Genomic DNA, 15,311 nt, shown 5'->3' on the forward strand with positions numbered 1-15,311 from the left:
GGTGAAGTGCCTGTGACATCCCCAGAGGGCACATTAAATTAACCAAATAGACTAAGGATTCAGCAAGCTAATGAAGAGAGAAATGAAAGAGAGAGATGAGGAAGATGGAAGAGGTAGGGGCAAAGGAGAGAGAAGCAGATGGGAAAAGAAGACAGAATAAAAAAGGAAAAACAGAGGGATAAAAGTGAGCAGGAAGGAGGAAAAGAGGAACTGAAAGGAGGTGAGAGGAAAATACATGGAGAAAGTAGAAATGATTAAGTGCAGGGATAAGGAAGAAAGATCCTGCAAGATTCTGAGGCATTCTCCAAAGCCATGCTGGGACCATCTGTGCTGCAGCCTGGGGTCCAGATTACTCAATATCTGCCTCCACCAAGTTGTATCAGCTGCTTAGTGAGGCCATAACCCTGAGCAGGACTCATCAGTCCCCACTGCCCACCTAGTGTCCCATAGTGCCTTACCTGCTCATGGTGCTCAATGCCCATGCTGATTGTGTTCACTAGGATTGCAATCATGATCCCACGGTTGAAGTACTTGCTGTCCACAATCCCTCGAAGCTTAACCCTCACTTCTCGCCACATTTCACTGCAAAGCTTCAGCCGTCCACCTTCTTCCACTTCCTCCTTCTCCAGTGCTGAGGCATCCTGGTCCTCTCTGCTGCCCTCTCCCTCCTCTTCACTGGCTCCTCTGTCTTCCTGATCTGAGTCAGCGCTATCCAGGACCGAGAGCCTCCGGGATGCTTCATGTCCCGCCGTGCAGCATCGGGGGCAGTTGGTGGGATCAGAGGTTGCTGTCACAGCGATGGGCTGGACCAAGCCCTGAGAAGGGCAGTCAAGAGAGTTGTGCTGCTGGCAAAGCCCTGGGGTGAGAAATGACCATGCTTAATGGAGAAGGCTTTGAAAAATACATCCAAACTGGGCACCTGTTTGGCTTTTGAGTATTCAGACAGGGCAACGGGGCTTTTTACCTGCAAGAATGATTAAACACTAGCACATCATCTAAAGGGCAGCAGTAAAAGCCATGGCCTCCGGGAGCTTTCAACTGGCTGTGTCACCAAAAGGCATGGTACTGTTCAGCTGCCAGTGATTAGGCTCAATGGGGGTTCATGTCCATCAGAGAAAGGACAGTTTTGTCTAATGCAGGGATCACAGCTTGATACTCAGTAGCCTGTGTTAAGTGGGAACTGAGGGAAAAAAACATCATGAGGGCTGGTTTTGGCCTAAACAGCCACCAGTGGGGCCTGAGAATCCACATGCTGAGCTGAACTCTCTAAATTAGGGAAGCTACATTAGCAAAGCATCTCAAGAAGCCAGACAAGGTAGCATAAGAACAGTTCTTCCTGATAGTCTGTGCAGTTCAAATCAGAACAGATCAGTTCAGTGCAAAAATTCTTTGTGTTCCTCCATGGCCCAGTTGGGCCTGGAAGATCAAATGGACACTGGGGAAATTAATCAATTAATTTGTTAGCAAAGTGCATAAGGCCTGCAGAAACTTTACTCCCAGCAAGTAAAGAAAATGAAAGACTGAATATGCAAGGCCAGCTGAAAACCACACCTTTTTGCTTGTTAATGGGATCATTGCCTACAGAAGGCGTCAACAGGCAGTTAATAGTAACTCTGTAAAACTATTTTTACAGTCATCTTTCAGGCCAGGAATCCAATTTAAATGGTATCTCATGTCTAATATTACACAACAGCATGCCCTCCCATCAAGAGAAATTGTCTTTGTTGTCCTTGCACATCAAACTGACTTCTGTGGTATTACTCCCTTGGTTCAGGAGCCACCCTATTGCAGTTCTACTCCTTTAGCCTCTCTTTTGAGGTCCTATAGAAACTCAGTTTAGGAGGAGAGCTCTGGGGGACTTGCTGTGTCACCCAGTCCAATCCCTAGTCACACTCTCTTATAACCCCTAATACTCAGCTCTCTGAGACTGCTACCACCCCCCTGCTATATGAGATATGGAGCTCTTTACAAGCCTTAGTCAGTGCTTTTAGTGCAATCCCATTATGGCCTCTAGGTTTCACATATTCCCTGCTGGTCATCCCTGTCTCATTCCCATTCTTGCTGGTCATCCCTTCCTTGCTGGTCTGGTGCACTGGCCATGGCCCCATCCTCAATAGCCTTTGTCAACTCTAATTCTGTGCTTTGTAGGTACAGGTTCTTTGGCAAGCTGGCACATAAAGATGCTCTCATTTACTCTCACATTTCCACTCCTGGCACTTCCAGCTTTACCCATGCAATCCTTACTGTAGTGCCTCTGGTCTTTCCTGTTCATGCCCGGCTTGGCATTGCTCGGCTCCACGTGACCCTGGCGCCGGCTCTGGATGCTGTTGTACAGCCCAAGGGTGCGGCGCTTGGCTTTGCGCACGATGTGGCAGATGTATTGGAAGATCTCCTCGTAGCAGTCTCCCGGCTCCATGTAGCTGGCGACAGTGCTGGAAGAGAGGTACCGGGCCCGCTGCTCCTGCATCAGCTGGTGTTCCCGCTGCTTAGTTTCTGAGAACTGTGTAGCAATGACCACCAGGCACAGGTTAATCATGAAGAAGGAGCCCACCTAGTAGCAAAGGAGAACGATGGAGAGTCAGTGTCAGCCGAAGGAAGAATGTGCAGGAGGAAAAAAGAAGAATGAGGAGAGGAAAGCGACTAGAGGCTGACAGAGGAATGGGAGCCAGATGGAGATGGGATTTCAGAGAAAGCCAGGGCTGGCTAAGCCTGTTTTTGAGAACTCATTCAATCTAATTCCTGTGCAGAATTTAAAGGTCTAAACTAAAATTCAGGAAACACAAGCCCCACTTTCAGCTATTTTGTCAGGCTATGGGACCCTGAGCATGTCATCTAGAAGTTACCTGCAAAGGGCTTGATGAAAACCTGGAGGTGTTCAAGGTCAGGTTGGATGGGGCCTTGGGCAGCCTGATAGTGGGAGGTATCCCTGCCCATCACAGGGGGTTGGAACTGGAGAATCTTTAAGGTCCCTTCCAACCCAAACTATTCTACGATTCTATGAAAACTGACTTTTTCTTTTTCTCATCTTCATATCAAACAGAAAGTGGGAGACAGAGGACTTGTTCGGTTGCTTTCTCCTCCACTTGCTCTTTCATTGCGGGAAAAATTATGCACTATCATTTATGGTCTTCAGCTGTTGGAGGACATGTCAGTAGTCTTGGAGCATTTTATTTATTTCTACCATTTACACCTTAATTCACCTTAGAGGGAGACGGTACTTCACTGAAATCAATGAGCCCTTGAAATCAAAGAGGAGTTTACAAAACTTAACAACTTTGAGAAGGACACTGAATGGTCAAGCAGAACAATGCTTCCTTGTTCATTTTCTTATTCTTCTGATACTAGGTATATCATATTAGCTCTTATTTTACTTATCTTCCAGCCTACATTGGCTTTTCATTTCAAACACAAAACCAACCACAACCCACTCCCCCACTTTCTAAGAAACAAAACAAAATTCCCAAGTTCTTCCTATTCTTCATACAGAAGCCAAAAAGCCTACCAGACTACACAAAGGCATGTTCGTATTAAGCTTCCTTTGCCTCAGTTTTGCAATCTGTAAAATTAAGCAAATATTTCTTGGGTTTGGAGGTAAAAATCTTACTCTCAGTGTTACGTATTATGAAATTACAGATTAATCTCCTAGGAGATCTACCCATTACACTCAGGATAAAACCTGGGCTTCAATATGATGAGCATTTCATACAAAAAAAGGGCTGGTAACCACGTTCAAAATCATTCTCAAAAGCTATGATGCCTTGATTGGTGCCTACTCCCCGTAGAGCTGTAAGTGGGGATACGGCATTGATAAAATGCAGAGTCTGATCTCTGAACAAGGACCAAATGTCAGCACTGCCCTGAAATGGACTCTGTGGTGCAGCCCCTGGGAGAAGAGGAAGCACCAGCTCAAGATTTCTGCTTCCCCTGGACCAGGGAGCATTCCTGCTGTGGGACATCTTCACACCACATTCCTCCTGCACGAATCCACACAGGACCTAGTCTCACCTCCCTGTCTCTCCTTTCCAAGTGAACAGCTTTGACACATTAGCTGGATCCAGTCCTGCCTTTATCTTCATGCACATGTCCTTCCCGATATAACCTTTCTGGCAAAGGGGAGAGGGATAGCAAAGGGGGTGATAACCTGACCCCAAGTCCTGTGCATGGAAAAGGTGGAGGTTTATTTAGCAAGTACTCCAGCTTGTTTTACCTATCCAAGCAGCCACCTTCTCAGTGAACAGCCTTTGCCACCCCGCCACCAGCTTGCACCCTTGGTTGTCCCTTTCTCTTGCACAAAGATGTCCTGTAGTTCTGTCTGGAGGCTCAGTATAGTATTTCCAAGGGGAGATGTCTCTGCTAGCTTCTGAATAAGTCTTTGCCAATCAGATTCAGCTTAAGGACAATGAACCATCTGAAAATAAAAGGCTTTTTTTTCTTCTTCCTCTCAGCACTGCTCAAAGCTGTTCTAATTCTGTTGCCCTTCATCACTGAACCCTTCTCTTCCCTCTCCTCCCGTCTGTATTTCAGCCTATGTTCCCTTCAGCTTCTATATGTGGCCTTGAAAATTAAAACAATGCCTATTCAGATTCCTTCACTTTCCCCCAAGATTTTCCCTAATCCATGATGTCTTGCATGTTTTCATTGATGAGAGCATGACTGGGAATCCAAACTCTCTGATGCACTCTCCTGCCCTCTGCTCCCTCAGTGCCACATGACATTCCCTTGGCTTGTCCTGAGCGAGGCAGGGTTGTGCATGTATTTCTGGAACAATAATTGTGACACTGCCCAGTACTTCATAATTTCCAACAACTCCACAAACAACAAACGCTTAAGACTTGCAACACCTCCTCTCTAGGATACAAGCAGAGTAGCTGAGGGAAACAAAGTGCACTCAGCAGGGTCACGCTATAGGCCCATGGTTGAATCCGGAGAGAGGTTCAGTTTTCACATGACCAAGTCCTGTCCTCACAGGGACAGTTTACTGTGATCTCACAGAATCACAGAATCACAGAATAACCAGGCTGGAAGAGACCCACCGGATCATCGAGTCCAACCGTTCCTATCAAACACTCCTGCCAGATGAGCAAAAAGTGGAAGAGTGGGAAGACTGGATATGGCAACTAAACCCCAATCCTTAAATGTCTCTACTGGGAACATCAAATGCAAAACAAATGAGCTTGTTTAATCCTTAAGACGACAGACAAGTCCATAAACTCTAAGGCTCTGCCAAGCTTGACTCTGCCTCCCAGCAAGCAGAAGGACAGGAAGGGTCCCAGATGGCTCATAATTGAGCAATACATCTCAGCTAGCTGAGAGAGGAGACAGAAAGCATCTGACATGGCGTCAGACAAAGCATCCGAAAGAAGCATAAGGAGACTACTGATTCAAAGCCCCAACATAGGAGTCCTGTTCAGCCCTGAGACGGAGCTATACTTTGATTAAGTGGATCCCAAGGCTTGAGCCCCGCATCCACAGTGGCTAATAAAATCTTACTGGTGCTGGAGATGCTGACTTAATTGCCTGTTACGTTTATTGCTTATGTCTGGATATCCAGTTTGTCTTCTGAAGCCCACATGTGTAAGCACAGAGCACTTCAAGAAGACCACTAAGTGCAGCAATGTGGAGGCTAGCCTGAGAGTTCAGAAGAGCTTTCCCTAGTCCAGGAGCCACATCAGTGGCCAAGTACCTGGAGAGATGACAGAGGCAGATGGATTTCAAGTGCAAAGATCCAGATGAAACATTGACTCTAGAGGTGAAAGTGGTCCTTCCTTCACCTCACCTCCCCGATCTTTGGCAGAAGATGAAGCTATTTACAATTCCCTGAATATGTTAAATGCTTTAGCATATTGTTCTACAAGGCCACTCTGAGTGCCAGGGTCAGCCATCACTTTTCTCCTTGGAGGACCACATCCATGCAGGAATCCTAATCATGCTGGGAATACATCCAGGTGGTGGAGCCTTCTTCCTGCCAGATGAGCAGTAGCAGGTAATACCTTTATGTAGGTGTCTGAAGATACCGCTGTGATGTAAGGAGAAGTCATGGTTGAAGGCATAGCTGTACAAAAAGGTGCTGTGGAGATCCGGCCCAGAAGAGTAAGTTTGAGCAAAGGCTGGGATGTATGTGGAAAAGCAAAGAGTCAGGGCTTGAAGTATGACTGTCAGAACAATCCTGCTTAGAAACCTGGGCCCTTTGACCATGGGGAAGGAGAGAAGGATAAAGGCTGGAATGACTGTGCTCCATGAGACATGAAAAGGGATTGTCATTTCTATAAGAAGACTCAGAGGGAAAATGAAACCAAGTGATTTCAAGTTCACGCTGTGATGTTGCTATATGCTGCAAAAGATGAATTACACATGCAAAAAAAGGTAACAGAAAGGCTAAATACTTTCTTGGTGTAACACCAAAGGCAAAGGAAATATCCCATCTAGCATAAGGCTCGTTTGTTCTGAGCAGTCCCCAGGGTAAGTTGAGGTTCATGTCCTCCTGTGCTTGATAGAAATAAACCTACACAGCTTCTGCAAATGAGGAGGGAGTGTCTAGAAATGTCAATGACACTCTGCAGTAAAATCTCAGGTGAAGTGTTTAATTGAGGGTTTTCAGATGCCTGCAAATTCAGAGACAAAGTTTGAAATACTGGGAATCCACATGAGGTGAAGCAGCCCTAGAAGGATGCTCCTGCTTAGAAACCAAAAATAAGCTGATGGGATTTATGCAGTTTGGAGCAGGGTGTGAGGGGCAGTTTTTGGAGCTGGCCCACATGAGATAGACATGCCCATCCCAAAAGTTAAACAGTGACTCTGCACAGTCCTTCCTGGTTCTGGGAGAGACTGCATCTGAGGCCAGGAGTAAAGCATGTGCTGAACTGTATATCGTACTAATCTGTGTATCCTGGCCATGCTGCTCAAAGTGAAAATTCAAGTAGGTTCTAAAAATCAAGGGTACCATGAAGGTTCAGCTGCTTCATAAGTTCTGCAACCTGAATGGATCAGTAGATTTTTTAGTGGGTTTTTTGTTTTTTTTTTCTTTTTTCTCCCAGAAGACATATTAGTATTTGTTTACTCTCAAACCATTGCGCATCAGTTTGAGTTTAAACTAGCTCCTGTGCTAGGTGAGTCTGTCACTGTTATTGGGTAACTGCTTCAAGAGATCCTGTTTCTAAGAGAGCATGCCACGCAGGAAAAATAGTAGGTGCAGAGCAGAGTCTTAGCCAGATCCTTTTAACAGCCCATCCAAATGCATGTAGGCTTTGGACACACACAGTGATGTCTTTACTGGCTAAAGTGACCTAGAACTAAATTACACTCATTGTGCACAGATTTTATACTTCTCATAGTCCATCCTGAGCCTCTCCCTTCTAGTCTTGACTTTGGTCTCCTTGTGGGAAAAGTGCAAGAGTCCTCATAAAAGCAAAATGTTTCCCTCCAAGAAAATGCAATTAGATGTGAGAGGCTTGAGGAATAAAAGAGACAATGGCATCACATTTCTTGTCTCTCTCTCTGGGGGACCAACAAATGCCTTTACAGCAAAGCAACCTTCAACCTTCACTTCTATAAATTCATGGGGCTTATAAACTGTTTATTAAGTTCTCTTCATGGACACACTTCTCTCTTTCCATCCCCACCAGGTACAAGCTATCTTACACAGCCAGTTTATAGTGGACTGCTGACACTTCCAGAGCAGCTGCTCCTTTTTGTTCATAGTGAGGAAATAATTCAGTGTGACAGACCCTGAATCTGACAAAATCTGAATCTGAGACCCTGAATCTGAGAAATCCAGATGCTGCCAAAAGCCATAAAAAATGGCTCAAGACTGACTAAAGAGCTGAAAATATTAAAAGAGTAAGTAGGAGAGCAGATGCAAAAACGGGTTTTCTGTGCTTTTGGGCCTACCAGTTCAGGAAATTTACTTTGAGAGAAAATCCATGAATGAGAACATCATCCTACACTGGGTATGTATATCTCTATATCTCAATGCTAAGCATGTTTTCTGAGTGAAAGAGAATAGCCTGGCTGACAACTATGTGATCCTGTCACTGACTCTCTGGGTTCCTGAGATTCCTAAAAGGTAAAGCAGCTTGCCATCCAGTATCTGTGCTGACCTAATACCTGTCCTTTTGTAGGCTCTTAGTTTACAGTGCTGACAGTCATCAAGTCTTATACTTACAATTATCAGCAAGATAAAGTAGATGAAATTGTAGAAGGAATGGGCATCCATCACGTAGTACATGATCTCCACCCACCCTTCCAACGTGATCACCTGCAAAAACAAACAACAAGAGAAACAGGAGGGGAGTGGGCTTCCAGAGTTCACTCCTCAGAATATTAAGGCAGATACCAGCAGGGCTGTTGCAACACAGAAAGTTGAGAAACAGCAACTCATTTTAAGGAGGCCAAATCTCCATTCCAGGAAATCAGCATGGTACTGCTTGGCGACACTGGCATACTGTCAAAGCCTGTGAGATCACATGAGTTCACAGCAGGAGTATTTCATTAAAATAGCTCATTTCCCTGGGTAACAGCAGGGGAAAACCTGCAGCATGCTTCTGTGCCCCTTGGACTGGCCACCGCATACAGACATCAGAAAAGACAAAAACCCACATATTTTAGTTCCCATCTGCAAAGTGTGCTGGGAATTAGAAATAAACAAATAGATTGCCTTGCTATATTAATCTGGATAGAATGAAAAAGTGGTACAAGTCAGCCTGAAGGGTGTAGCTCATTTCAGCAAAGGCCTGGAACAGCTCTATGTCCCTCCCCATCTTCAGGAACACCATTCGTAGCATGCTCAGTCTGTCTTGCCAGAGCAGTTACGAGGTCCTTTTCTTTCTGCAGCTGTGTCAAGCCCTGCAGAAACCATCATTATGGGTGCAAGGAAAGACTGAATTGGAAGAAAGAAAATAGCTTGAGTCTTGTTAGGAAGCTAACACAGTCTTACCTGAAATATCACAATCCAGGCATATCCAATGTTGTCAAAGTTGATGGCACCCTTGTGTGGGTTAGCATTGCCTGTACGACACACGTTGTAGTACTGGTTCCAGTTGACACACATACCACTGATGTTGAACTCTTGCCTGACTGAGTTGTAGTAGTAATAATCATCCTTGTCCAAACAACATTCATGGCCCCGCTCCTTCAGTGGAGGTATCTCATGACAGCCCATAATTCCATTGTCTCCTGACAGTGAGCAGATAAAGGGCATCTCATCATCTTCCTCAGGTTGGTAATAAGGGGGCAGGACAATGTCACCTTGTCTGTAAGGATAAAAAGCCACAGTTACAAAGTTCTTTAGCAGACAGTTTCCCATCAGCAACACTGATGGAGCTGGGAGCTCCCATCCTGATACAAGGACTGCACTGGATAAGAGATTTCCAGGCTTATTGCCTTGGGGAAATGGAATGGAAGACAGTACTCCTGGAAAACAGGAAATTTACAGTGTGAGTCTCCATTCTTCAGAGCTTTGGCTGCCGTCAGATCACCCCAAGCCAAATTAAACAATCTGCTTTGATGAAGACAAAGAAAAGCTGGAATGCAGAGATTTGCTTTCTGATCACTCTCCTCATTAGTATCAAAGCTAAGTCAGATGCATTGATATTATGGAATTTCATCTGGCTTTACTGTGATGCACTTACGTATGTAACCATTGATAGACACATTTTATAACATTTGGCAGTGAACCTCCTGTACTTCTGGAAAAAAAACCCAACCTAGTTCATGCATAATTAAGGTTGTACAGCTAAGCCTTAAAATCAGGAAATGCAAAGTTATAATTGACTTAACCTTGACTTTGACTCCTCCTTGACAGCTGGCATTATGGGTGCAATGTTTCATGACAAGTTCACATGCTTATTTTGCAAATAATGCAAGCACCCTCCAAATGCATGAATAATTAAAATAATCTATGCTTGCCTAGCTGGAGATTAGCTAATGATGAGGAATGTAAAAGGTAGAGATTTAAAATTTTCCATCCAACTTTATCTGGTCCATTCCTTGCAGTGCTACAACACACAACTTTCACTGTTGCATGAATGCAGACTTTTTCACTAAGTGTCATTGTGTAAGGACAGGTGTTGATGAAACAGAGAAGAGAGAAAGTCTCTTATTCTAAAGTAAGTGGAACTAAACCACAAAGATCTGTCATTACGCATCCATGTCATTGATGAACTGAGTGTCATCAGACTTCATTTCTCTAGTAATGGTCAGCCAAAGATTTTCTAGCATCTGGTACTTTGCAGGCTGTGGCCCCAATTCACTTTTCAGTTTCATGAGCTCTGCATGGATGTAATTACATTCATTAAAGTAGTACTACTCTTGATTTACATAAAGGACAATCATCCTAAACATTCATTTTCCCCCAACGAATATATAAACAGAGTAAATAGCTGCTTTACGCAGCTCCTACTCTCCAATCCTACTGCTGTTCTGTGGATTGTGTTTTCACACTTTTTTTTTTTTTTTCAAATTCAGATGATCTAAAGCTACAGAATTGTTTCATCAGTCTAAACTGATCTATAGCTTTAGGTTTTTTAAAGCATTCTAGACTGATGGAAACCCAGGATTAGTACACAAGTTTAAAATGATATTTTAAAGCCTGAGATCTGCTAAAGCCAGAAAGTCAACAGGAGGAGCTATGCCCTGGAACTGGTGCTCTGCTCCTTAGTAAAGTAATCAGAAAATTCATGGCAGGCAGGAGCTTTTCCACCCTGCTGCCTCTGGGAAGGAGAGCTGTGCTCTGCAGGATACCCCTGGCACCTCCTGGCCCCCTCTGAATAGACCTAAGATACCTGTAATCAACCCTTGTGTAGCTCCAGGCTTTCTTTGCCAGAACCGTGACCACATTTTCACATGCTTTTTTTGTCCCATTTGAGCAGCCATTCTCCACTTTCAGATGCTCTCACTTCTGCTAACACAGCTGCAGGACACCTGTCCCAACAGCCCTCTGTCCCCTCCCATGGGCAATTCTGTTCCTGATGTTTTCCAATAACTTCCCTAAGTCCCTCCAAAGCCTCCAGAAGTAATGTACTACTGTCCAAACAGCGATCTCGGCTCTACCCCAGAGGTGACAATGATGTCCCTGGAAGCATCAGGCAGCACCATGGTTTCCCATAAGACTCCCCTTTTCATTGATTTTTGAACAGGGAGCAAGTTCAGGACAAAGGTGGCATGGCTGGTGTTCCAGCGTTTCAACTATTTTGGGGAATAGGAGCAGCATCTTGAATCCCTGGGCATGGCTGGAGGAGGCAGCTCCTTGGCCAAATCCAAATGAGCTCAGGAATTTGTGGGCCATGAAGACAGATTAAAACCAGCTGCCTTTGCCTTCCCTCCCATTCCACTGCAAGATGTGGCCAATGCTCTGCACTGTCTCTGTATTACACATTTGGAGTGAGTAATACACAGAGGAGCAGAAGATGAGTGAGCAAGAAAGAGGTGAGAGAGATGTCCCTGGAAGAAAGAAAGGGGATATCATCTCCCAGGCACTCACATTGTGAAGTTCTCCTCCATGAAACAGCGGTTGCGGAGCAGCCCAGCCCACAGCTGCACCCCGATGATGCCGAAGATGAAGAAGACAAAGAAGCAGAGAAGAAGGACGTTCCCCAGCATGGGCAAGGTGTCCAGGAGCAAGTTCACAAGGATACGCATGCCTGCAAGGGGAGAAGAGAACCAGAAGAAGCAAGTGGGGATGGAAGGACAGAGAAAGAGAGAGGGAGAAAAGGAAGGAAAGGAGGAGGAAAGGAAAATTGAAGAGATGCACATCGGAAAAAATGAAAGAAAGCAACGTGAAGAAAAAAAGCACAGTGTTGAAATTAATTACTGCCCAAACCAGGCTAGATTTATGACTGTTGCCCTTTCTTGTCCTAACCTCTACTGACAGGCAGCCAGTAGACCTGCTGTGATGTCGCAATCTCTTAACCCTAGGCCTCCATCTGCAGCAGCAAGAAGAAAAGTGAATGAGTCTTTTGGTACCATCAGCTGTCTGACTGACATCCCTCCCTCCTCCTTCCCTGCAGAAAGGCAGGGTCACAATTCTGTCCCAAAGGTACACGGCAGCTCAACAGCCCCATCCTCAGATGACTTGGACTGAAAGGCATCCCAGTTCAACAAACGTAGGCTGCAACATGTGTGAGAATTAGTCTGCCTAGCAGGATGAGCCTCTCCAGCATGCAAACTAGAATAAATTGGTTTTCTCAGTGATGGTATCATCAGGGGACTGTCAGAGGTGGTACTCTCCTCCCTTGGCTAGCCTTCCCTCCTCAACAAGGCTGTAGCACTCAAGTAGCAAGCACAGACTGAAATGCTGTTGGCACGACACCTCTGGCCAGAGGAAACATTTCCAGAAACCTTTTTCTAAATTTATTTTTAATTACCTAATTAATTTCTTTTTCTGTGGTTTTATTTCTCTCTTGGTTCTTCAGCTCATACAGCCACGAGTAAGGGTAAAGATAGATTTGTTTCACCATGGAGTTAATGACTTTTCTGCTGTTCTCTAGGGATGGCAAAAGTCTTTAAATCCTTTTGAACATCACCATATTGCCTCTACCTCTGCACACACTTCGTGTGGTTGTCCCTCCTTGCCTCCATGGAGGTCCCTCCCTCAGGGGCTCAGGGAGTTCTTTCGCTGAAGATGTTCCATGTAGGCCAGCAAATAATTAGCTAATTAGGTATTTATAACCAGTTCATTACTTCAGATGGCGGAGGAAGGGGAAAGAGGAGGGGAGGATGAGATTAGGATTCTCTGACAGCCCTCTGAGGCGCAAGTTAATCCCCCTTGTGTGCCCAGAATCAAATAATTAGCCACATGTGCATTATGCTCTATCTCAGATTCCCCTGGCAGCTCACGCTGTGGAGAGGGAAGGGAAGCAGTGTTTGCGGGTCACACTGAATGGAGAGGGAGGAGGGAGCCTGCTGAGGGGCGTTGGACTGGTTTAGCTCAGGAGGGAACATTTTCGGGACAGATTGGGATGGAAGAGATAGGAGTGGTATTTGTGGGTGGATGATTTGTAGCAAGGAGAAGACGTTTAAGGATGGCTACATGGGATCAAGAAGGACAAGGAATGATGGCATTAGCTCTAAGGCCAGGCTATGGAGCAGCAGCTAAGCCCTTCTTGCCTGACTGACCAGTGCATCACCAGTCACCAGTTAAGGCCATTTCTAGACAGTCCCTCAGTAACTTGGCAGTGCAAGGGCCCAGCTCCAGCTGCTCCTGGGGATCACAGACGTGCCATGAGTCACTGATAGCTTTCTGATGTGTCACCGCACAAAGCCCAACAGCAGATCCACAGTGCCCTACCAGGCTCTGGAGCAACGGCCTCTGCACAACACTTTGGCTTTAGGGCACACAACCTCACTGCAGTGCAGTGTGTTCCCAGCATTAATGCTGAGAGCTCAGTATGTTCCCATAAACTTCCTGGGTCAGTACATTAGGGAGAGACAAGTGACGGGGGAAGCTGTGCCAGCAGAGCTGCAAGAGGAGGTGAAGTTTTTCAGACCAGTTGATGCGAGCTCCATCTCAGAACAGAGGTAATAGGAAGAATGAAACTGTCCTTTTGTTGAAACACAGAACAGATAGAACACACATCCCCACAAGAATTTTACAGACAACATACAAAAATTGGTTTTGTCCATGATCCAAGAGAAGACAAGTGACTTGTAAATCTCACCTGCCCATACATTCTTCATCTTGACTCCCAGAGAGGATACTTACAGTGCAGGATTATATGATTCACAGCTTCAGAATTGTAACTATTGCCCTCATGCTAGGCTCTCTGGGTTACCTGGGCTCATAAGCCAAGAGCCAGCAGTTGGCCCCATGCCAGTTAGGTGACCCCAGCACTTGGTGCCTTTTCCACATCACAAAGAATTTCAGCATCAGTGGGTTCCATATTTAAGTCCAAATGAAACCCAATTTTTACTCTTTTAAAGATCTCTCAGCTGAAGAGTCATCCTTCTCTGCCCATTGATGCTGACTGTGGTTATGAGGCTGGCTCTTCCAAAAGCAAGAATGCTGAAGCTACATCCATCCAAATATCAATTGTAATTCACCTGTGGACCAACAATCTCTAAAACAAATCCATCACTTCACTTTGTGCAAAGCCTCTTTTGCTCACTGCCCTAAACCACAAGGCAATTGCTCTGGGAACTGATTTTTCACCAGAGGCATCAGTTCTCCATCAAGAAACAAAATCATGGAATCATAGAATCATCAGGTTGGAAGAGACCTACCAGATCATTGAGTCCAACCATTCCTATCAAACACTAAACCATGTCCCTCAGCACCTCATCCACCCGTGCCTTAAACACCTCCAGGGAAGGTGACTCAACCACCTCCCTGGGCAGCCTCTGCCAGTGCCCAATGACCCTTCCATGAAAAATTTTTTCCTGATGTCCAGCCTGAACCTCCGCTGGCGGAGCTTGAGGCCATTCCCTCTTGCCCTGTCCCTTGTCACTTGGGAGAAGAGGCCAGCACCTCTGCAGAGGTACTTCCAACTACGACTTCCACATGGATAAAAGGCACAGTGTAAATACAAACTCGGTACATTTGTTCTCTCCGTTGTTAGCCTCCCCTGCTGCCTGCAATACTTATGCCAGAATCTCTGAGCCCTGTCCTCTGCTATGGCATTTTGGCAGTGCCCCTCCTGCACCCGTGCCAGCCCCTGTGGGCATCTTGGAGAAGAGCCCACAGCTGGGGCATTGTAGTCCCCTGGACCCAGGAAGGGGTGGGCTGGTCCAGCAGCCACACTAAGGCTTCCGTTGTGGGTCTCCAAGGAAAGACTCTCACTGCCAGGTGTGTGAATGCCTTTGAGGGCAGAAGGAGATGAACCTCACTCAGGCAGGACCCACAGAACAGTGTGTTTCAGGGTCTGCAGAGCCTGACTGGAAGCAGGTTACAGTCTGTGGTTACTCAAGTACTCATGAGGTAGAGAGGAAAGAGTGAGAAAGCTGAAAAGTCTAAGGATGGACAGTGATGAGTTACTGCAGGCCTCAGTGGCCGAGATAACAAGGTCTCTAAAGCAGCGGTAGGGCAATGGAAATCGGCAGAAGGCATATATGTCAGCGCAGCTTTGAGAGCATGCTATCCTGGAGAACTGGAATGCTTCCCTTTTCCAAGGGGCCTCCACAGGAAACCCCCCTATCCATAGCAACACTGATGCATCTTGCATGATAACTTCTAGAAGGTGCTAGAAAGCCAGTTCTTCAGCAAAATCTTGCTCTGCTGCCTCCTTCCTACTTTCTGCCGCCTCTGCCTGCCTCTCTACCCCTTTACTTTTCTTTCGCTCTGCCTGCATGTCATCTCTGCCTCTGCACTGCTCTGCAGTTTA

At 45.8% G+C, this 15,311-nt stretch overlaps 3 protein-coding genes across 8 annotated transcripts in view; 1 reads left to right on the forward strand and 2 right to left on the reverse strand.

Annotated features, from left to right (window-relative positions):
* MRTFA (myocardin related transcription factor A) overlaps positions 1–1,243 on the forward strand; it is a 506,306-nt gene extending 505,063 nt beyond the window's left edge. The window contains exon 15 of the transcript XR_011337327.1: positions 1,232–1,243. The gene's annotated coding sequence lies outside the window, so the exon portion shown is untranslated. The remainder of the gene's footprint in view (positions 1–1,231) is intronic.
* MIEF1 (mitochondrial elongation factor 1) overlaps positions 1–15,311 on the reverse strand; it is a 269,067-nt gene that overhangs the window by 59,016 nt on the left and 194,740 nt on the right. The window lies entirely within an intron of this gene.
* Positions 1–15,311, reverse strand: part of CACNA1I (calcium voltage-gated channel subunit alpha1 I) — a 93,145-nt gene that overhangs the window by 44,819 nt on the left and 33,015 nt on the right. For 5 of the 6 annotated variants that reach the window (XM_069855250.1, XM_069855241.1, XM_069855258.1 and 2 more), the window contains exons 4-8: positions 11,477–11,636; positions 8,933–9,248; positions 8,162–8,254; positions 2,245–2,551; positions 459–856 (exon numbers count right to left, since the gene is read on the reverse strand). In XM_069855250.1, the coding sequence (XP_069711351.1) occupies positions 459–856; positions 2,245–2,551; positions 8,162–8,254; positions 8,933–9,248; positions 11,477–11,636 (1,274 nt within the window). The remainder of the gene's footprint in view (positions 1–458; positions 857–2,244; positions 2,552–8,161; positions 8,255–8,932; positions 9,249–11,476; positions 11,637–15,311) is intronic. The other variant, XM_069855268.1, reaches the window with a different exon arrangement.

Source organism: Phaenicophaeus curvirostris, chromosome 1, assembly GCF_032191515.1.
Source record: "Phaenicophaeus curvirostris isolate KB17595 chromosome 1, BPBGC_Pcur_1.0, whole genome shotgun sequence".
NCBI classification, from domain to species: domain Eukaryota; kingdom Metazoa; phylum Chordata; class Aves; order Cuculiformes; family Cuculidae; genus Phaenicophaeus; species Phaenicophaeus curvirostris.